This window comes from Choloepus didactylus, chromosome 23 (assembly GCF_015220235.1).
Source record: "Choloepus didactylus isolate mChoDid1 chromosome 23, mChoDid1.pri, whole genome shotgun sequence".
NCBI lineage: Eukaryota > Metazoa > Chordata > Mammalia > Pilosa > Megalonychidae > Choloepus > Choloepus didactylus.
The window spans coordinates 16,303,534-16,326,671 of record NC_051329.1 but is presented as its reverse complement, the minus strand read 5'-3'; the positions used below and the strand labels follow the sequence as shown (position 1 = coordinate 16,326,671).

Here is a 23,138-nt window from a genome sequence, read left to right as displayed (position 1 = left end):
ATTAGAATCCAGAACAAGTAACGCTGGGCAAATCCATTTACCTCCTGTAATATGGGGATAATAATGGATCATAGAGTTATTGGGAAGGCCCAATGAGCTAATGCACAGTAAATGCTCAGCATACATAAGAAAGATGGCTGCTAAATTATTGCCTGCAAACAGGCATCGTTCCTTCTCAGCTCACTTTTTCCAAATATCCTTTCCTTCCTTTGACGGTGCTGCCATCCAAAGCGGCACGGGGCCGAAGGGGTGTGGCCACGGGCGTGGGCGGGGCGGCCCTGGTGCCCGCCCCTCGAGCCGGGTGGGAGGGGCGAAGCGGGGCTCCCCGGCGCGCGCGCGCGCCGCCGCCTCAGGTACGCGGACAAGATGGCGGCGGCAGCGGTGGACAACGCGATGGAGGTGGTACCGGCGCTGGCGGAGGAGGCTGCGCCGGACGCGGCGGGCCTCAGCTGCCTCGTCAACCTGCCCGGAGAGGTGCTGGAGTACATCCTGTGCAGCGGCTCCCTGACGGCCGCCGACATCGGCCGCGTCTCCAGCACCTGCCGGCGGCTGCGCGAGCTGTGCCAGAGTAGCGGGAAGGTGTGGAAGGAGCAGTTCCGGGTGAGGTGAGCCAGGGGGGACCCCGGGCCGCCCGCCGACGGGCGCCGCGAGCTCGCGGCCCGCGCCCTCCCCCCGCTCGGCGCTCCCCGGGGCCCGGGCCTGCCCGGCCTAAGCCGCCGCCTCTCTGCCCGCGGCCGCCACGCGCGCGGACCCCACCCTCGGAGCCCACCCCCCGGACTCTTTCCCGCGGACCGACAGACAAAGGCCTCCAGGCCGCCGGCCCCTCGGTTCCACGCCGCTGCGGCCCCTCGCGTGCCCAAATTGCGCATCTGGAAGCTCCCAGCAGACGGGCCCTCCAGAAAAGATGACGATGGTAGTATCACAGCTATTCCATTTTGCGCGCTTCTTTTGTGCCCGACACTGTGCTAGAATGTTTACATGGATCGAAGAATGCAGTGAGCCTAAGAGCTGTTTGAGCAAGCAGGAGCAGCATCCCGCGGTGGTTTGTGGCGAGCACAGATTTCGGTGTTGGACCCGGGATAAAATCTCGGTCGTGGCGCTACTCGCTGTTATGACCTTGGGGGAAGCGACTTCCCCTTTTTGAGCCTCATTCATCGAGTTTTGAATGGTGGTGGTAATTAGACCTACGTCCTACCGTGGTTATTAAATGAGATGTGTGGGAAACACACACAGGGCCTGGTTCTTAGAAAGCGCCCAATGGACGTTAACCGTCATTGTCGTCATCCGTATTATTGTTGCTGCGAATGTCCCCATTTTATAGATGGGGAATGGAGGCAGCATTTATGTCACTGTGCCAGGGTCACACCGTGAGTGCGTGCGTGCCTGGTGGAGATTTGGACAAGGTCCATTTCCAGGGCTCCCTTTTCCGCTAACCCATACTGCATTCCCTGTTCTCCAAGGCTGCTTTCAATTCGTGTGTGCCTGCCTTTGAAATCTTGAGTCTCTATTAAGCTGAGGGGGTGTTTTTCTCCTTGTAGGTGGCCTTCCCTTATGAAACACTACAGCCCCACCGACTACGTCAATTGGTTGGAGGAGTATAAAGTTCGGCAAAAAGCTGGGTTAGAAGCTCGCAAGATTGTAGCCTCTTTCTCAAAGAGGTTCTTTTCAGAGCACGTAAGGATCTGTTGATGGAGCTCCAAGCTTTTGCCTGGTAGTCGTGTGTATGTCTGGAATTAGCTCATCCAGCTCTTCTTAATTTCCCTTTTCAGTGCACTCACAGTCCCATGTTCAGGTGGCTGGAAGTCATTGTGTGCTTTCCCTCCTATCCAATAACATGAAGTCGTTTGTCCCTGCCAGCCTTAGTTTTCTAAAGCCAGAGAGAATGGGGGGTGGAGCAGGTGGGAGGGCTCACAGCACGAGGTAGAGGGATCCACATCAGCATTATTCCTCTTCAGGTGGGTTAAATGGGCTTTTTGCAACTTGCTCATGATTTGGGGGATCATCCGTGATTGAACAAGATAAATTTCTACCAGTTGATTTCCCAGAAGGGTTGATGAAGTTAATTTGGTTCTTCTCTCTGGCTTTGCAGGTTCTAACCAGTAGTGAAGTGCATTATTTGTTAAGGTAACAGAGGATTCAAAGCTACCTGTAATTCAGCGTTATTACTTGCTGAATAAAATTGTCTTGCGTTCATTATCCCTGAAGAGTGTTTTGTTTTGTTTTGTTTTGAATATTGTTGAAATGCATGTCCCATCCCACCCACCCCCAAAAGTCTTCTAGAAGTTTCTGTATCAGCTCCTGTCTCTTAACTGTTTGTAACTCAGGAAAAGGGTCCACACCAATATCTTAAATTCATCAAACTTTTAGATATTTGTTTCTGATTTGGGGTCTAGAAATACGGCCAGTCTGGTTTGTTTTACAGTCCTGGCTTACTGGTGATTAATTCCTGTTTTCTAGTTTTACTTACTGCTAGCAAACGCAGTTCATAAATTTGAAATGTTTTGAAGTTTCAAAAGGGAAAATTTGAACTTTGGACAGATTTGAATTTAATCTTCCGTGGGGAATACCTAGTATAATCCATTTTTATTTTATTTTTATAAATAAATGCTTGTTAATTCTGAATGGATAAAATTTAGGTTCTACTTTGAAGAAGCCATGCCCTGACTGAAAACATTCATAATAAAAATGTGTGTTTGCACACAAATATATTCCAGCACTAGGTATGTTTGGTGCACTTCGTCATGGGTTACCAGTTTGTGACCGCTACTTCTAGTCCAACTGGTTTTGTGTACATTTTTAACAGTCTGTGCCTTTGTCTAATAATGATGAATTGTTATGTTTTTTCCTTAGCTCCCTCTTTCCCTGTACCACTGCTTAATTAGAAGCATGTCAAGGTCTTTGAACATAGCAGAAGTGTACTTAAGATGGATCTGTGGGTGGGTGATTACTTTGGCTCAGGCCCCTTGTGTTGTGTTCTCAGCACACACTCAGGCTAACCTGAAATTTCCTGACTACTTTCAAAAAGAAAAGTGGTAGAAGTAATAGAATTTTAAACTCTGGGGATCTTAAAGCTCATTTGGACCCCAGCCTCAATTTACAAAGGAGAAAAGGTGCCCCACCCAGTGGGTTATGGGAGTTCCCCAAAGCTCTAGACTGATCTCGCTGGCCCTCCCCTTCTAGTTCAGTACAGTATAGATGACAGTGAATTATGAGATTTTTCTATTTCTAGTCCTATTTTTCTTCACATTAGAAGTTATCAGTTTCAGAAATTCCAGTCTCTGAAAACATAACTTGCAAGTAACAATAAGACCCAAGCAAATTATTCTTATTTTCCTTTTGATATGATGGTTCAAAATAGTCCAGAAGAGCTGTTGCCACTGTCCATGAAAGGGAGCAATCTTTGCAACTCAGATTTGTGAATGAGAGTGATAGCTAAGTTATTACTCATTACCAAAGCTTACTTGTATATGTCTTCTTCGTAGGTCCCTTGTAACGGTTTCAGTGACATTGAGAACCTTGAGGGACCAGAGATATTTTTTGAGGATGAACTGGTGTGTATCCTAAATATGGAAGGAAGGTAAGCCAGAGCTTTAGCAGGGATTTTTTAATTTGCTTGCTCATTTGTTTAATAGTAATTCCAGAATAAATTGATAGAATTTATGTGGTTAAACCCCGAAACATGCATTTTAAAATATTTGATGTCTTGTCATGGTTTTATTTTTGAAAAGATATGTATGTATGGTATAGGACAATTACACTGAGATGATTAATATTTAAGGAAACTTTGCAAAAATCCTTTTGGAAAGAAACGAGAATTGATATTTAGCTCCTACCACAGGTTAAATACTTCGCTGGGCACTTGTATCTGTTATGTTGTTTAGGAACTTTTCAGTAATACAAGTTATTCTTTTATAATCACTGCTCCAGCTCCCACTACCAACTTTACCTATCCTAAATTGAACCCTTTTATTTTTTAAAAATAATTTCTTAGGCATGTCATAATTTGATGGATATTTTTTTATTTCTGAATTTTGATCAATAGTCTTACTTTGATCATTGTTGATATTTGGTTGAGCCTTTCTTTTATCTCCCAGTTGGCAGGCTGAATGTTACCTAGTTACTCTCCTAATCAGAAAAGTCCATTATCACTTTGTTGTTGCTTACATTTTTTATGTCTTGTGTTTTCTGTGTGAAGGTTAATTTCCAGACTAACTAAAAGATGATGTGGCTTCTAGCCTAACTTACCTATGAAAAATATTTTTCTGCTCTAAAAGTTTTGGAAACTTTGCTACTTATGGAAGATAAGAATGCTAGTTTAACATCTTCCTTAAGAGAGATTGTTGTGAAATATCTCACAAACAAGGCATAGAATGTTTTTGTTGTTTTTAAGCTGGTTTCCGAGAGAGGAATAAGTATTAGTGGAACAACTGTAGTGGGGAGGTAAGATGTGTCACTATTCTAGGCTTTGGATGATTCAGATGTAGAATTCACTCTTGCATTTCTATTTTGGTTTATCTGTGAATGCATTGAAATATGATCTAATTGTATTGTGCAGCCTTTAAAAATAAAAGCTGACATCTTTTTTTTTACATATAAACTTTAAAATGCATAAACGTGATAATATACCTACTGGGTTTGTGGGTGGTTTTAGTTATGGTTCAATGTTTGATACGGACTTTGTTTTTTCTTATTTGTGCTGTTTTTTTCTTCCTCCTCCTCTCTATTTGCATTGGCCTTCCCTGCCCCCACTCCTGAAATTAATGATAACCTAGTTGTATTCTTTCATCTAATATATACACCAATATATATGGGGATGGGGGGGTTCATTATTTCATAAAATTGGGATCGTATACGAGGTACTTATCTATTCCCTTTTTACCATTCAGCATTATCTTTTGGAAATCCATCCTAATGGACTGGTAAATATTGAAATCATTTTTGTTAATGACTACATACTGTTTTGTAGTATATATCATAATTTATTTAACCATTCCCCTATTGATGGGTAACCACTTTGTTCCCCATTTTGTGCCAACAGTGATGTTTCTAGTGGTTTCTTTTCTTAGTTATAGATTCCTGGGTTTCCTAGGTCAGAAAATAAAATGTTATTGAAAAACATAAAATAAGGGCTGGCATGTCTTTGAACAGGAAGACTTAATATCACAAAAATGTCAGTTCTCCAAAACTTGACACACAAACCTCTAACCCTTATCCAATTAGGATCCCAACAGGGTTTTTTGTTTGTTTGTGTTTTGGGGGGTGGGGTGGGGTGGTTTTTGTTTGTTATAATTGGATAATCAAATTCTCAAGAAGAGCCAAGAAATTTTTTTTAATAATCACAATGGGGAACTTTTATCACTAGGTATTAGAACATATTATAAAGCTGCTATAATCAAAACAATACAGTGTTTAAATAAAAGTAGATAGCCACATCAGTGGCAAAAGTTAATTCAGAAATATGTCCCAGAATGAAAGATACCTTAATACTTAACATATGTAAAATCAGAGGGGAAAAGATGGATTATTTAATAAATGATACTAGACATAACTGAATATCTACCAGGAAGGAAATTAAAACCTGTATCATATATAAAAATTAAATTCCAAAGGATTAAACAACTTAACTTTAAAAATCATCACAAAGAAAATCCTGCAAGAAAATAGGAGTCTTCATTTACTCCTTCATATTAAAGAGACATCCTTAACTACGATTGATAATACAGAAGCATAAAAAATCCAGACAAATGATATAATAAAAAATAAACTTCTTTCTGACCAAGGAAAACCTAAATAAAGCCAATAGAACTCATATATTTCCAAGAAGAAATACAAAAATGTATGAAGCATAGGAGGAAGACATTTACAGAAGTGTAAATCCAAGTGGTTAGCTATCATGTAAAAAAACCTTTAAATTTCACTGTTCAGAGAAATGTGAAGTATAATAACAATGAAATACTGCTTTTTATCTATCAGATTGGGAAAAAAAGACTGATGTATAGCCAGTAAGAATGTGTATCATTACAGTCTTTTTAGAAATAGATATCACAAATGTGTAACCCTTTGTCCTGACATATATTTTCAGCCCCAAATGGGGTTATGTTTAAATGGCAGGGAATACTCTCTTATTTGTAATCATTTTGAATACAAACTCTCTGTATTCACTCCTGGCAAATGCTGGTTGTTTGGATAGTATATGGGAAACACAGGAGGAAGGTTGGTATCCATAAATGCTAAAGCTCCAGTCATTGGCTATTTGAAAGCTATTTGTACATTTGGTGTTCTGTGTATCTTTAAAAAGAGTGCATCCTACAATAAAGATTTGAAACAACATCTTGAAAGGGTATGCTGTACCTGAGAAAAATGATCTAAAATGAAATGAAAAATGACCAACACTGAGACAGAAAATTACTGGATATTAAAGACAGAGAAATCCTTTGGGCGTCCCAGCAAAAAAAGATGAGGGAAAGAAATCAGAATATCATCAGTCTTTTCAACAGCAATGCTCTATGCCAGAAGAAAAGGAATATCATATTTAAGATAATCAAGGATCAAAAATATCAGCCAAGGATTTTTTATCCAGCCAAACTGACTTCCAATTATAAAAGCCACAGACAGACTTATCGAATTGCAAGAGCTCAAGGACTAGTGAGCAATCTGGTAGAAAATGAGTTTCAAACAAGCAAAATAACCAGAAGAGAGACATTAACATAAGGATTGGTGGTGAGCATTAAATATATATTTACTTGTAGAATTAAATCTAAATGAAGGCTATAGGGAAGAAAGTATGGTGCGTAATGGCCATAAGGTACACCTGTTTAAAAAATGAGCAGAGAATGGGGGAAAATGTATGCGAAATTTAGCTGTTTTCAGTAATCATAAAGGTGATGATAATGTTGGATGTATTCTGAGACTGTGTTTATGTGTGCAGGAGAGGGGGAGATGATGTGGAAATAAAGCAAATGAGTTATTCTGGTATCTCTGGTATCCTGGAGAACCAGGATTCTCCTGGGTGAAAAAAGATAGAGATAGAAAATAGAAGAAGGTAAAAACCATTTTGTTCTAAATTTGAATTAGAAGTGTCAGTATGAGCTCATGAGGTTCTTTATCTTTATATAGGTAAAATGTATATATGTGTGTATGTAAACACAGATACACACATAAGACATACTAGCTCTGTCTACTGGAAAGGTTTAGAAATAGTAACCCACCCAGTGGAAATTTGTGTTCTTGATATACCATTTCCCACCCAAGGAAGCCAGGATTTTGGGAGAAATGACTGATTCTAGGTCTAGGGCAGGAAATGTAAAAGATGAGCTGGAACATGTTGTTATACCAGGTGACGAGGGGCCGACATGAAGAGGCTTCCATTGGCCAAAGGTGCAGCAGTTAGAGCATCAGTATGGGTAAGGACAGGAATGCATTGAAACATATCAAATATGTTTAACTCCAGGGGTTCATAATTCATAATGATACTTAAGAACTTAGTGGACACCTTTGAAGAATAATAGGAACCCAAATCATTATTTTGAGAAATGGTAAATAAAAGGAAAGAAATGAGCATTTATCCTGTCTTTCCTGTACACTCTACCACTGTGGGACCAAGTAGTAGGAAGAGGAAGTTTCTCTGTTAGAAGCATTCCAGCTAATAAATGAAGGAGTGGTCAAATTCAAATTCGACATAATGAATTAACAGATCTGGTCGTGGAGCAGCAATGACTACTAACATCACAAAAAGAGATAACCAGGTATTCTTGCCTCCTGATGGAAGAAGGCACTACCACCTGGGAAGTAGTCTTGCGAAATAAAGGGGAATCTGAATCTGATCACGCCTCTATATCCAATCTACAGGAAGTTCAGAAGACAGAATAACATGTTAAACTATCCAATGTGGGTGCAACCCAGACTGGGGAAAGCTACAGGGCAAACAGCCTGTTTCTTCAACAATAAAATGCAAAGGGAAAAAAAGATAGAGGGGATCCTATAGATTAAGAGACATAGAACGATATAGTTAATAGTACAATTATAAAAATGTGCTTTCATCTATTGTAATAAATATACCACAGCAGTAAAAGGGTGGTGTATGGAACTCCTGTATTTTATGCATGATCGTTCTGTAAACCCACAACTTCTCTAATATAAAAAGGCAGAAAAGGAGACTCGGGAGGAGATGCAACTACAGGAAAAGGGCAGAAAGAGACGCAGTGCTCTAGCCTTGAAGATGGAGGAGCCGTGAGCCAGGATTGTGGGTGGCCTCCAGACGCTGGACAAGGCGAGAAGCCCATTCTTCCCCGGAACACAGCTTGGTCTGCAGTGTTTAGGGATGCACATTTTGTGATAAAACTCGAGAAAAGCCAGAAGTGTTGACCGTGGAAGTGTGGGTGGTTACCACTGCCGAGTAATAACTCAATTATGATAACATACAGCATAAAATTGCCCATCATAATCGGTTTCAAGTATGCAATTCAGTGCTTTTAGTTCCATTCACTATGTTATGCTATGATTACCACCGATCATTACTGAAACTTTACATGGAGAGCTTTTGAGGTTTCTGCATAGTTCTGTTTCTTGGCCTGTGTGATAGATACTAGGGTGTTTGCCTAATGATTCATTAAGCTTATTAAGTCATGAAGCTACTTCTTGTTCCCATGCATTTTCTAGATTGAGTTTTAAAAAAGGGACAAAGCTTAGCTCTGCTGGCTTTCTTTACTGCCTGAAGAGTAGAGAATCTTTAGTTTATTTGTGAAGTCAGGCAGGTAAATTGATCCCCATCTTCCTCCTACCCCCTGTAATCTGGTGAAGGACCTCATTCACACAACAAGTATTGTTGAGCACCTGCTGTATGCCAGTCACTGTTCTCAGCACTGGGGATACAGCAGTGAACAAACACAAAAAACCCTGCCCTTGCAGAGCTTGTGTTCTAATGGGGGAAATGGGCACTAAACAAAATTAACAAAACATATATTAAATTAGAAACTGATAAATGCTATCAAGAAATGTTAATGAGGGAAGGTGACAAGGGAGAGCTATTGGGGTGGGGGAGTGCAGTTTTAAATGGGGTGGTCAGGGAAGGCCTCTGGCTCAAGGTGAATTTGGATGGAAACCTAAAACGAAGTGAGGGAACAGACTGCAGATCTCTGGGGAAAGTGTTCAGGCAGAAGGAATAGAGAGTACTAAGACCTAAATTGAGAACCCAGCCAAGCATGATAAAGGAACAATAGGGAAGCCAGTGTGACTCGGGAGACTAATAGGAATTGCGGTCAGAGAGTTAACCGGGGCAAGAGTTTGAAGGGCCTTTTAGGTCTTCATGAGGGCTTGGGCTTTTACTTTGAGAATTTGGAACAGGAGAGTTGTGATCTGACTTACCGTTTTAACTGGAACCCTCTAGTTATGGTATTGAGAGTAGATCTTAATAAGGCAAGCGCAGGAGGCTTGCTGTGACCCCAACAAAAGACAAGGGTGGCTTGGATGAGGGTAGTAGCAGTAGAGGTAGTGAGAAGGGTTCATTCACATTTTGGATATATTTTAAAGGTAGATCTAATAGGATTGGCTAATGAATTGAAAACAAGGAATTGAGGATGACTGTAAGATTTGGGGCCTAATTGAATGTTGGCATTGCCTTTATCTGCAATGGGAATGGCTCTGGGAGGGGAAGGTTTAAGGTGCTCACAAGATACCCAAGTGTAGATGTGGAAGAGCAGTTGGATATACAGGTGTGGAATTCAGGGGGGAATTTGTTCTGGAAAATAAATTGGAGGTTGTCAGGATAGATAATATTTGAAACTGTGGTACTAGCTGAGCTCACTATGGCAAAGAGTGTAGGAGAAAAGAAGATGTCTAAGGCCTGAGTTCCCTGAGGCAGGTGCAGAGAAAATGGTGAAGGATTCTAAGTGCCTTCCTACGTCTCCTGAAACTCACCCACCTCATCTAACTTTTCAGGCTTCTTTCTTAGTTCCTTTTACCAAAGATTATAGGTGAGTAAATCTGAAACCAGACAGATAACTTTCTCCAATTTCAGTACAAATAATTCAGTGTTATATTACAAATACAGTGTCTTAAATTGTGCTGTTTACTTCCATCAGAGTAAGTACTATATAATCATGAGCCAATTAAATTGCTCTTATTAAGAGGACTGTTTACATGGTGTGGTTAGTGTGCAGAAAAAAAGAATTAATTGAAACTTTTGAAATCTTAATTCTTATTGACTTGTTTGTTTGTTTTTCTAGAAAAGCTTTGACCTGGAAATATTACGCAAAAAAAATTCTTTACTACCTACGACAGCAGAAAATTTTAAATAATCTTAAGGCTTTTCTTCAGCAGCCTGATGACTATGAGTCGTATCTTGAAGGTGGGTCTTTTCCCATACATGAGGACAACAGTATTTGGATAGGTAACTAAGGAATCTGAGCTCAACAGAACCTGTCCCTGATGGTAAAAGGGAAAAATAAACTATACTGCATGAGCTCCTAGAGATTGCATTTTTTATATGATCTGATCAGTTAAGTAGGCAAAACTATTAAATTTAAAGCTACAATTTTGTCATAGATTTTAGTTGTCCACTAAAGAGATAATATTTTCTGAAGATGTTTCATTGGTTCAAAGCATAAGATTGATGTTTTAGCTAATGAGGTCAATTTTCTATTTTCCTAAGCTTTAAAACATCATTTCCAAATAAGAGCTAAATTTATCAATTTCTCTCTGTGTCAGACCTTGAGCAAATCCCTTAACTTTCTGGGCTCAAGTTTAATGAGGATGAAATAAATGTTCTTGTGTATCAGTGAGTCTGCTTGTCCAGAATACAAAGTGAAGAGAAAAGTTGAGAGAGGCGAGATGAAGGGAATAACTTTTCTTCCTGCTAAGTTGAACAGGAACAAAATGTGACCTTTTTTTGTAAATTATTTTTAATTCCTAGAATATTACACAAACACTCGCATAAATTATGGTTATGAAATACAGATATGACTTTCATTTACTTTTATTCCCTATTTCTGGTGATTTACCAAATCCACTGTTTCTTCTTGGTTTTTTTTTTGTTGGTTTTTTTCTCTTATGATATTTCTTATAGACATGTCTCCATTCTATTTCTGCTCTTGTTCAGGTTTTCAGAGCTACGCCCAGAATAAGCTTTCTAAGTTTATTTGCTTTCCTGGGCGTCACATCCTCCTGCCCTCCATCAGCCAGCGCACTGGTGCTAGTCCAGTCTGAGACCCTACCTTTTCACCACTCCATGTGAAACCTGCATGTGGCCAATTTATTTCCTTTTTTTTTTAATCAAATCCCTGCCTGTTTTTCAATGCCCTGTCTAATCTAGTCCTGGTCCCTAACTCCAAACCTTTCCCCATTACTCTCCAAAATGTTCCTTTGGTGCCTCAGCCAGGCCATTCTTCTTACTGAAGCCCCACAAACACTTGGCTTCACACCTGGCTCAATCGTGTTTTCCTTTACCCTTAAAATTCCTGCTTGAAAATCCTGCTCACCCTCCAGAGCTCAGCTCAGGTCTTACTTCCATTAAGCCTTTAACTGATTACTGCAAAACTTGTAGATTTTATTTACCTCCAAACTACTACAGGACTTACTGTCCATAATACACAATTTAACATTTAAAAATAAACTGGCATCATTTCTATTTCTCATATGTGCATGTTTCTTCATCTAGTCACTAAGTTTCTTGCATGCAGTGTCCTTGTGTTGTGATCAGTTGCTTCTTGCACAATGCCTAGTACAGGTTCTTGTTGATTATATGAAGGTGTAATGTTATCCAAAAGGAAATGAAAAGATGGCTTCAGTTCATTAAAATAAAATACCCTCACTGCTGTGGAATCCTCTCATATGCATACTGGGGTTGAGAATCATCTTCTGTTTATTCTATAGTCAAGATATTTTGCAAAAACAAGTACTCATTTTTCATTTTCCAAATATAAAGTTATAGTTTCCAAATAACCCAACAAAATCAGTGTTGTAGGCATTGGTATGCTATTGAAGGTTTTCAAGTAGTTGAGTGAAGGAAACTGGGCTCCACAGTTTTGACCCTTGGAAAATGCTCATGCCAGTGACCGAGTCCAGATATCATAGCATTAGGATAAAACAGACTTTGGAGAAGTTCAGTACAAATTCCCTCCACCTACAGAAGGGTAAATTGGGCCCAGGAATGTTGTGAATTTCCTAGGAGTCAGTCCTGGCTAGTGGAAAAACTGGGACTGGAATCTTGACCCTTGTTCAACTGCTTCTAGTAGTTAGGATGTTGGAATGGGGTCCGGACCCTGAGCTGATTTAAGACCTTTTAAATTTCAGGTGACTGTCAGACTTCCAGGTGAGAGTGCCCTGTGACCACATGATGAAGTTTGCCCTTTGGTCTGGGGTTAACAGTTACATAAGGCAATGAGGAGTGGAGATTTTCAAGAGAAAAATGTCTCCAGTGTAATTTGTACAACCTTTTAGCTGCAGCTTCCCCGAATATTAACTGTTTACCTAAATTGAAAGCAGGATTATCTGCAAAGTTGATTTACTGTTTTGCCCTTGAGATATGTAATCTGTTGAAATGGTGTGTCTATCATTGAGGGGCTCCAACTTTTTTGTGTTTTTTTTTTTAAATAAAGGAACTGTTATTTCTGTTAAACCATGAAATTTTTGAAGATGTTGGATTTTGAACTATGAGAGAGAGAGAGACATAGCTTGAAAAGATGGCCTTTAAAGCATTCATTTCTCTTTGTAACCAAATATGGGAATATGCACAGTTTTCTTTTAGTCCATGATCTCCAAGAGAGGTTTGGTTTATTAAATACATACACACACACACACATATATATTTTAGTGAAGTATAAGCTCCTTTGTTGTGAAAAATTTTATTACTCCTTCTGAATGTATTAGCAGCAAGACCTGGCATCCAAAATATGAAGCTTGTCTGGCTAGATGGTGTAAAGAGCCATAGCCCAGAATGTGTGGTATAAAATGCCAGAAAGAACAAGGAGTGAGAACATGTCCATAATTGTTCTGTGTTCATTTTCAGGTGCTGTATATATTGACCAGTACTGCAATCCTCTCTCCGACATCAGCCTCAAAGACATCCAGGCCCAGATTGACAGCATCGTAGAACTTGTTTGCAAAACACTGAGAGGCATAAACAGTCGACACCCCAGTTTGGCCTTCAAGGCAGGTGTGGAATTGCTTATGGTACCAGCTGTATTTGCAAAAGACAATCCAGAGGAGTTTGTTAATTTAAAGAAGCTGTAATGCTGTCCTGGTTATGTTATGAAAAAGTGACTGATGACACAACCACGTGCTTGCCCTACCTGGATAATATAAACGTATATAAATACATATTCTCTTCTCCCTGGATTGGCAGTACCTGATGAATGTTAGGAAATTGCCAGTGTCTACACGTTTGGGGTTGCTTGGAGTATTGGTCGTGACCTCGCTTGTGCTTGTGTCCTCAGAGTAGGTCTCTGTGTTTCAGGTGAATCCTCCATGATAATGGAGATAGAACTCCAGAGCCAGGTGTTGGATGCTATGAACTACGTCCTTTATGATCAACTCAAGTTCAAAGGGAATCGGATGGATTACTATAATGCCCTCAACTTATATATGCACCAGGTAAATGTGTATGTCCTAAATTTGGGATGGGGGTTGGGGGACCCTCACCTAAAACATCAAAGCGAAAGAACATTCATTCGCATGTACAGAATTTGAGGTAGTGCATATGTTATCCTTTTAAATCTCTCCAAAAAGTTTGAACCTGAAGGTAGCGTTTCACCCAGTTAAAATAACCTAGCCCACTGAACCAAAGTAAAGTGCACAAGTATAAACAGTTATGAGTCAGGTTGTCTTTTGTGTTGTTTACTAAAAAAAAAAAAAAGACTCAGAGTCCTTTGGTGTGAGGTCCTTTCAGTGCCAAAGGAACTAGTCCTGGGCAAACTGATACTTTAGATCATCAGAAAAATAGGAGTTTCTATGATATATTTTTTTTCATTCCGTTTTATTGAGATATATTCACATACCATAATATCGTCCATGGTGTACAGTCACCTGTTCACAGTACCATCATATAGTTATGCATTCATCACCCCAGTCTATTTTTGAGCATTTTCCTTAAACCAGGAAGAATCAGAATAAGAATAAAAAATAAAAGTAAAAAAGAACACCCAAATCATCCCCCCTATCCCACCCTATTGTTCATTTAGTTTTTGTCCCTATTTTTCTACTCATCCATCCATACGCTGTATAAGGGAAGTATGATCCACAAGGATTCACAATCACACTGTCACCCCTTGTAATCTACATTGTTATACAATCGTCTTCAACAGTCAAGGCTACTGGGTTGGAGTTTGGTAGTTTCAGGTATTTACTTCTAGCTATTCTAATACATTAAAACCTAAAAATTGTTATCTAAATAGTGCGTAAGAATGTCCACCAGAGTGACCTCTCGACTCCATTTGAAATCTCTCAGCCACCGAAGCTTTATTTCATTTCATTTAGCATCCCCCTTTTGGTCAAGAAGATGTTTTCGATTCCACGATTCCAGGTCCAGATTCATCCCCAGGAGTCATATCCTGCTTTGCCAGGGAGATTTGCACCCCTGGGAGTTGGGTCCCACGTAGCGGGGAGGGCAGTGAGATCTATGATATATTTCTTAGAGCTCGTCTCTGATAGACTACATTTCTTGAGAGCAAGTACTATGTCTTTTTCATCTCTGAATGCCCCATAAAGCTTACTTTTGCCTCTGTTGCAAGGATATTACATTGCTGAAGATTTTATCTATTTCATCACAGAGCGTCTTCTATAGGAGAACCCTTGAGATAAATTTCTGAGTAGAAATAGGTATCTCTCTGACTCCATTTGTTCTGTTTGTTATCTATGGACACTAAACTATGAAGCAAATCAGGTTTCCCTTTTTTTAACTGGCCTCTAGAAAGATTAGAGCAAATCTGCAGCCCAGCTATATTAAGTTTACATGTCTTTATTACTTATGTTTTATTTGCTTCCTCGGCTCCATTTTCATGTGTGTTCTGTTGCCCTATCTGCTGCTTTTATTTGCTTTTATTTTATTTTGACATATTTTGCACACATTCCCTTGAATTCTTTCTAAGAGAAGGAGGGTCTAAAGCAGGGGTTGGTATGCTTTTTCTACAAAGGACCAGACAGTACACTGTTATGGCTTGGTGGGCCATTTTGGTCTCTGTCCTAACTACTCAGTCCTGCCATTGGTGCGTGAAAAGAGCCACAGATGACACAGAAACAAGTAAGTGTGGCTGTGTTTCAACAAAACTTTATATAGGGACACTGAAACTTGAATTCCAAGTAATTTCTGTGTGTCACAAAATATTACTTGTTATTTTTTTTTTTCCAAACAGTAAAAAATGTAAAAACTCTTACCAAAACATGCAGCCACGGCTTGGAGTTGACCCACGGGCCATAGTTTCCCAACTCCTGATCTTAATAAATCAAATATTCTTCCACTTAATCCTCTAAAGCTAGCATCATGCCTGATGCATAATAGATGCCTAATAAAAATGTTTATTGGAAGAATGAGAACCAACCATTTTTTTCTCCTTTAGGTTTTGATCCGCAGAACAGGAATCCCAATCAGCATGTCTCTGCTCTATTTGACCATTGCCCGGCAACTGGGAGTGCCCCTGGAGCCCGTCAACTTCCCAAGTCACTTCTTGTTAAGGTGGTGCCAGGGTGCAGAGGGGTAAGCGATCCATTAACACACTGACTGGTCCTGAGGATGCATTCCCACTGTGCTGAGAGGAAGCCTGTTTTCCACAATTAAATGAGATGTAACCAAATGAGATGAAAATAGTACTGGGGTGGTAATAAAGCTGTTCTGTATCTTGAGTGTGTCAATGTCACATTTGTGATAATTGCACTATAGTTTTTCAAGATGTTACCACGGGAGGAAAGTGGGTGATATTTCTGTGTTGTTTCTGCAGAGATAGCATGCGGATCTACAATTATCTCAAAATTAAAAAAAATAAGTTTAGGGCTATAGTGTCTTAGGTGAGTCTCAGAGTCCCTTTTTTCCAAAACAGACCGGATGAAGAGTTCTTAAAGAAGCTCCTACTTTTACTTCCATCAATTCTCCTCCCTCTCCTCTGCCCCATGAATGAGAGATGGGGGAGAGAAACAGAACCACAATCTTCATTTGTGTGCAAAGCCAAGTTCCATTTCCCATCATCAGTTGTTTTCCTTTTAGGCACAGTTGGTGATTGAGGCACTTCATAGAATGGGTTAATGAATTCTGTTTTATTCTCTCTTAAACCTGGTATCCTACTGGGGAAAAAGCTGTTTTTTGTCTGGAGTCTAGCATTTCTGTAGGAAGTAGTTCATCAGATAGGTGTGACAGTAAAATTGAAAAAGCGTATCATTTGATTTTCATTGAACCTACCATTTAGAGACATAGAACAAAAAGAGAAAGAGTTATTTTAACTATATCCTGTTCTTCAAAACTACTTCTTAATGATTCACTAGGATACCTTTTGATGAAGGGATGGGCAGTATAATAGAAAGTACCTCAGCTTTGAAGGTCAAACCTCTCCAGTAACTTTGGGGGATTGGCCTCAGTCTTTTCATCTGTAGATGAGGTTAATAATAGGTTTTTCATAAAGTGGTTTGGAGGATTAAATGAGATAGCCTAGTGCTTTACACACCTAGTAGAGTTTCTTGTATATACATACAATCATGTATAATGGTTTCTGATGCCTTCCTCCTGGTTAAAGAAACTGATCACGATCTGTTAGTTGAAGCCTCCTGTGTATTCTTCCTGATTTCTTCCCCTCCCCCTGCTTTCCAAAAGTAACCACCAATTTGAAAGTATTTATTCCCATGCAGTTTTCATAGTTCTTTACGTTAAGTATGTTTCCTTAAATAATACGTATAGGCTTCCTTTGTTTTCCAGATATAATCTGTTCCTAAAAATGTATTGGTTTATTTGGGGAGATTAGTGGGCACCCATTTTCCATTATTTTAAATGGGAATATGATTTTCAGTCCATTCCTCCTCCCCAAATAACCCAGTTTTCCTAAATATCTCTAAAATTTTCTTTAGTACCTTTATAATAAGTCACCAAGGATTTCTGTATAATATAAAGCATTTGAAACATCAATTACCTTATAATTTAGCACAGTAACTTATTATAGGATATGTTTATGTCTGGTAACAGTGTCATTTTCCTTCTTAGTCTACAGTGAAAATATACTGTAATGTAAACAAGCAGTGAAATAATTTGTTGGCACCCCAGGCGTCTGGCAGCAACAGACCCCGGGACCCATGAAGGACTGAAGCCTTGGGGGAAAGGCAGGACCGTGTTGCACTGTGCACCCCGGCCCCACTACAGGCCCTCCATGTCCTCTTCACCCCTCTGCTCCCGCCTTGGTCTCTTTTATCTGCTCCTACATCAAGACCGTACTGTCTTCGTAACTGAAACTCTGTTATCTGTCTTGATACCTATTAAGATGAGGCCCCCATTGAGTTGTTCAGAATTCCTTGGCTCTTGGCCCTTTGCTCTTCTGTATAGATTTGGTATCAGTTTATCAAGTTCCTTGAAAACTCTGGACACAGATTGGAATCAGAGATTACTTTCAACTGGATTTATAGATTAATTGGGGGGAAATTGCCAGTGTCACACTGCTGAGTCTCTCTTTCTATGAATATGATCTGTCTCCACTTAGGTCTTCTTTAATGTCCTTAAAGAGGATCTGCCCTTCATAAAGCTTCTTGATGTCTTTTTAGACTTATTCCTAGATATCTTATACTTTCTGTTGCTATTGTAATTGGTAATTTTTAAAATTACGATTATTAGATACTGACAGTGTACAGGGATATGGTTGATATTTAGCTATAGGCCTTATATTCACCTTTGCTAAATAATTAGTGCTAATAATTTGTCACCTCTTTTGGCTTTTCTCTGTAGACAGTTATATTGTCCATGAATAATGACAGTTTTGTTTCTTCTTTTTCTCTGGTTCTTATATATGTGTTTCTTTTTCTTTTATTATTCTGCTGGCTAGGTCCTCTTGCAGAAAGATAGTAGAAATTGAAGGCAGGCACTCTCACCTTTGTGTGTCTTATGTGTGTACTCTAAGAGCCTTAGGACTTCAAATGATATGCTTTTTCAATTTTACTGTCAAACTTGATGTTGGGGGCATAACTTTTTATCAAGGCTATGAAAGCTGCCTCCTAAATTCTCAGTTTGCTAAGAGTTTTTTAATAGCTAAATATTAGCTAGTATTTTTTTCAAAATTTTTGTTCTGTCTCTGTTGACTTGATCATATGTTTTTTCTCTTTTAATGTATGTGTGCTGAAATAGATGTTTTTCTGTTAACTCCTTTTATCCTTTCATTCTTGGGTTACATTTAGTTTAATCATGGATTTTGTAATGCATTGGCGCATTTGATTTGCTCATGTTTTATTCGGGATTTTTGCATTTATGCTCATAGGTGATCTTGGCCCATACATTTTAGTGTCCTTGGGAGGCTCTCCTGCCCTTGCAGAGAAAAGTTGAAGAGCATTCCTTTTATCTAGAACTGTTAAATAAGTCCTATATCCTTCCAAAAGGTGGGCTATAAATGTGACTCAAGGAAGCATTACTGACCAGGCTTTCGAGTAGCTGAAGAGAAAAATCTGTTACATGATTGGCAGTGGGTATGAGATCAAAGTGAAATAGTTTGGGCCAGCCGCGGCATCTGGGAACATAGTTCACAGGAAGCAGTTCTGCAGGAGGAGCTCTGTGATCCGTCCAGGGGCACGGCCCTGCTGTGGCTCAAGCAGGGTCCTTCCTCCCTCTTTCCCTCCCTCCCTTCCTTTTCAAACTTATGGGAAAGCTGCCAAAATAACACAAAAACGATGCAGAGAACTCCAATATATCCCACACCCAGATACCTAGATTTACCAACTTTGAACATTTTGCCACATTTGCTGTATCACTCTATTTTCTGAACATTTTAGATTGCATACATCATACTCTTTGCACACTTAATACTTCCATATATAGTTCCTAAGAACATAGTCAAGAAAGTTAAGTTCAAGAAATTGAATGATGATATAGAGTACTTAGTGTATATTCCAGTTTTTTCAGTTGTCCCAATAATGTCCTTTTGGGCATTTTGAGCAGGGTTCTTGATTGGCGTCCATGGATGGGCTCCACAGGTCTGTGACCCACCTGAGCATATCTGTAGAACCACATGTGGCATCCTGTTGGTGCAAAGCACCGTAACTTTATCAGATCCACAGACAGTTAACGGCTGCTGATTTGAGGATTAAGGGACTGCCTCTAGCCTTCCATAGCAGCCAAGCTTTGGATAGATATTTCTGGCAAGGAGTTTTAGGATTAATCTCCCTAAAAACCTACATTAGATAAGCATACATCAGGGCTGTTTCTTAATATCAGTGGACTACGGTCTGCACCCATCAGAGCACATATAAAGGGTCAGGTTTTAAACTTTGGGCAAGGTCTTGATATTTTAAGTAGAAGAGTTACTGTTTTGACATTCAGCCTCTAATTTGAGCTTTTTTTTAGGAGGATTTAAAACAAATTGTCAGCTGTAATCTGAGATTTAGCTAACCAAATGTGCTTTGGGGATAGGGCGGCCCTGGACATCTTTGACTACATCTACATAGATGCTTTTGGGAAAGGCAAGCAACTGACGGTAAAGGAATGTGAATACTTGATCGGCCAGCATGTGACTGCAGCATTATACGGCGTGGTCAATGTAAAGAAAGTGTTACAACGTATGGTGGGAAACTTGTTAAGCCTGGGAAAGCGGTAAGGTTTTCTTGGTTCTCCGATACTTCTACAGAGTGCGTGTCTTTAGAGGCTTGAGTTGTCTTAAAAAGAATCTTATTTAATGGGCTTATGTGTGATACAACAAATCAGAGGATGCTATCTAGCACAGTTAAGTGGGTTCCGCTGTCTACCTACCATGTAAAATAACTATTTCTGGTGGCATGCTGCTATTTAAAGTTGCATTGTTGCTATCTTTGCTGTAGACTTGGACAAGTTCTCTTTGCAAATACTGAAAGTGTTCTTTAGTAACAAGAATATCTTAGGCTAGCAGAGATTATTTTTAGGGGGCAAGATGTTCTGATGTCCCAGGGCTTTGTAGTCTTTTAATTCATACCTTTCTATCACTTAGATAAGAAACTAAACAATACAAATATGAGAATATATTGCTTGCAGTTCTCAGAAAATTTGTCCTAAAGGGAAAATTGAGGGATTTATACATTGTAGAAATGGTTCTCTGCCGTCAACATCCATTTTTAATTATGTACAGTGTTATTGAGGTGACTGCTTGATGAAAATGCTGATGATTTTAATTTAGTGCCCATCACCAAAATGAGGTATGAGATTTATATTTGTTGCGTATTTTTTTTTTTAAGAGAATTTTAACTATCTGCTGAACAGTCTCAGGGAAGTATCCGAATCAGAAAATTTTTGGTATTTGTGGCAATTATTTTTATAACTCAGGCTTTGAAAAAGAGGGTCTTTAACCAAAAAGCAAACAAGATAAGACTGAAATTATTTTTCCTCTGCTAGGGAAGGCATTGATCAGTCATACCAGCTCTTGAGAGACTCGTTGGATTTGTATCTGGCAATGTACCCGGACCAGGTACAACTTCTCCTCCTTCAAGCCAGGCTTTACTTCCACCTGGGAATCTGGCCAGAAAAGGTAATTATTTTACTTTGATGATTTGCACTTGACTTAGAGAGAGAACTCCTAGGCTATTGATAACTAAGACGCCACCTACAAGTCTGTCCTTTTATTGAAACACGGGGAATAAACAAATTTATTCAAGTCTCCCAGTCTTGACCCCTTGATCAAATTGTTTTCTGTCTCCTTTAATTGTAATAACATTTGGTTATACTGTCAGGAATTGCCCATTCTCTTTGTGCTCAGCCCCTTGAACACCCAGAACCAGAAAGCTATCGCCTCTGCCCCTGCTCCCCTACTCGCTGGTGCCCCAGACATACATTTTCCCCAAGTCTGCCTTGCTTAGCAAGGGGAAGCAGTACTTTTAAGTGTTCAGCATCCAGCCATGCTGTTGACACGTGAATTGACCATATGCAAATAGTCTATTAGACATAAGGAAAATGTAGATTTTAGATGTCTTCAAGTCTAACCACTGGACTAGTTAAAGACTGGTTATATCTTTGGAACCATTGAATTTTGATCCTGATCCACTTGGATTTTTTCAGTTTTATAATGGCCCTCTTTGGCCAGCAGCAGGCACTTTCAGAAAGCCATAGTATTTGAGATCAGAAGTTCTCATGGGCTATGGGTGCACCTGATGTGTCCAGTTGTGTAGTACCATGCAGTAGCCAACTGCAAATTTCCACCATGCCCTTGCTTTCCTCTGGGAGTATGTTAATAATCCAATTCATTTGTTTAGAACAAATCTACCCTTGTTATTAGAGAGTGGTAAAAATCTTTCTTGAGAAAGTAGATGTTCTAAAGTACTCTGCACTGCTTGGGTTTAAATTGTATCTCATTAATTGACAACTTCAAAGAGCTAAACTAGTTTTTAAAAAAGCAGCATCCATGGAAAAGTCCCTAGACTCCTGTCTTAAGAAAATATGTCATATTTTCTGCCCAGATAGCAGATGTCCTCCCAGAACATTGTGTGATTTGGTAGAAGAGTTATTGGAAGACTCGACTCCCTACCAGTTACCACCTGGTTCCTGGAGTCCTGTTGTCCAGAATTTGTTTACTTTTATTTTTTTCACTTTATCTATTTTTGATAGTAGGATGTACATCACTAATTTCTGTGACATTTTTTCTTTAAATGTGTTAAGGACTTTCATGATAATTTGTAAAATGCAGAGATCCTTTCAAAACAAAGTTCTTTATAAGTAAATTCTGTACTTAAATTACACAGCAGCCTTAGAAGTGGTGAGGTTAACATCTCGTAAGTGTGTGGTAGAGGGGGGTTTCTGCAGAAGCTCTGGTGTCCTCTGCTTCTGCAAGCTACTCATGGTACTGACCCGTGGTTTAGCACCACCTACTGGGCAGTCACGGTAGTGCTCTCTTGGAGTTTCCCTTTCTACCAAGCCAATGTCACTAAAACAAGTCCCAGATTTGTTACGCAGAACATCTTTCCTTGTGACGATTGTTCATTTGCTTCTGCAGTAGAGCACCTATAAGTGCCCCACATCTGAAGATCAGGAAAGGAAGGCGGCCTCAGTAACTCCCTCTCCTCAATAGACGTGCCCTCTAGCTAGAGAAATGGTACCCCCAAAAGAGTTAAGGAAAATTATGAGACCGTGGGACTCCCTATGGGGAAGAGTTCATTCAGTGGGTGCTGAAGTCACTGACAAAGGACTGTCTCGGGAGGAAGGGTTTGACCTTGAAGAATGGGGAACAATTTCAGAGGGCAGAAAAGCAGGTTACTCCAGAGGGGAAGCACAGAATCAGAATTCAGGGTCTGCAGAGGAGGTTAGCCTAACAAGAGGTTGTTTCTTTATTTGATGTATACACTGATGTATAGTGTATGTGTATGAGATGAGAAACAGTTTGTGGAGGGCTTTGAAAGCATTAAACATCTGTTTGATCTTACTGCATTAGGTGAAAGGGGTGCAAGTTCTCAAGCTGGGAAAACCTGAAAATTGCCTTATAACCTGAATTGAGTTAAGTAAGGAAGAGCTAAGAAATACAAGCCTTCTTGGTCACTGTTACATTAACCCAGGGTTATAGTGGCTGTGAAGGAAATAAAGAGTGTAGGATGGTCAAATTTTAAGAAGTCTCTAATGCTTATCGAACACCACCTTCAATTTTCTCAGCAATCCCATGCCATAGATAGTGTTTTTGTCACCATTTTACAAATAATGAAACTGAGGCACCAAGAAGTTAAGTAACTTGCCACAGCCCCACACTCATCTATGATGGTGCCAGGAGCTCAGCTGATCAGTTTGATGCCAGAGCCCACCCACCCTCTTCATCCTGTGGTACCGTGGGCAAAGTCCAGATCGTTCTGAAGAAGCCAGTAGACAGGAACTCCTACTTCTTCCTGCTGCCAAACCCATGTACTTATTTGAATCTGTAATAATCCTTCCTTTCTATTTCAGTGGGGAAAGATGCCCCTCCTGCCTTTTCTAAGGACTGAGTTTTCCGTCATCTCTTCTCTCTCCTATGTCATCAACTTCCTGTTTC

The 23,138-nt window shown here is 39.8% G+C and overlaps 1 protein-coding gene across 9 annotated transcripts in view; it reads left to right on the top strand.

Moving 5' to 3' along the window:
- Positions 1 to 363: 363 nt before the first annotated feature.
- Positions 364 to 23,138, top strand: part of FBXO21 (F-box protein 21) — a 64,297-nt gene continuing 41,522 nt past the window's right edge. For all 9 annotated transcript variants that reach the window (XM_037816664.1, XM_037816663.1, XM_037816667.1 and 6 more), the window contains exons 1-9: positions 364 to 605; positions 1,539 to 1,674; positions 3,483 to 3,577; positions 10,224 to 10,345; positions 13,004 to 13,150; positions 13,451 to 13,587; positions 15,549 to 15,685; positions 19,577 to 19,756; positions 20,528 to 20,660. In XM_037816664.1, the coding sequence (XP_037672592.1) occupies positions 367 to 605; positions 1,539 to 1,674; positions 3,483 to 3,577; positions 10,224 to 10,345; positions 13,004 to 13,150; positions 13,451 to 13,587; positions 15,549 to 15,685; positions 19,577 to 19,756; positions 20,528 to 20,660 (1,326 nt within the window). In that variant the 5' untranslated portion in view covers positions 364 to 366. The remainder of the gene's footprint in view (positions 606 to 1,538; positions 1,675 to 3,482; positions 3,578 to 10,223; positions 10,346 to 13,003; positions 13,151 to 13,450; positions 13,588 to 15,548; positions 15,686 to 19,576; positions 19,757 to 20,527; positions 20,661 to 23,138) is intronic.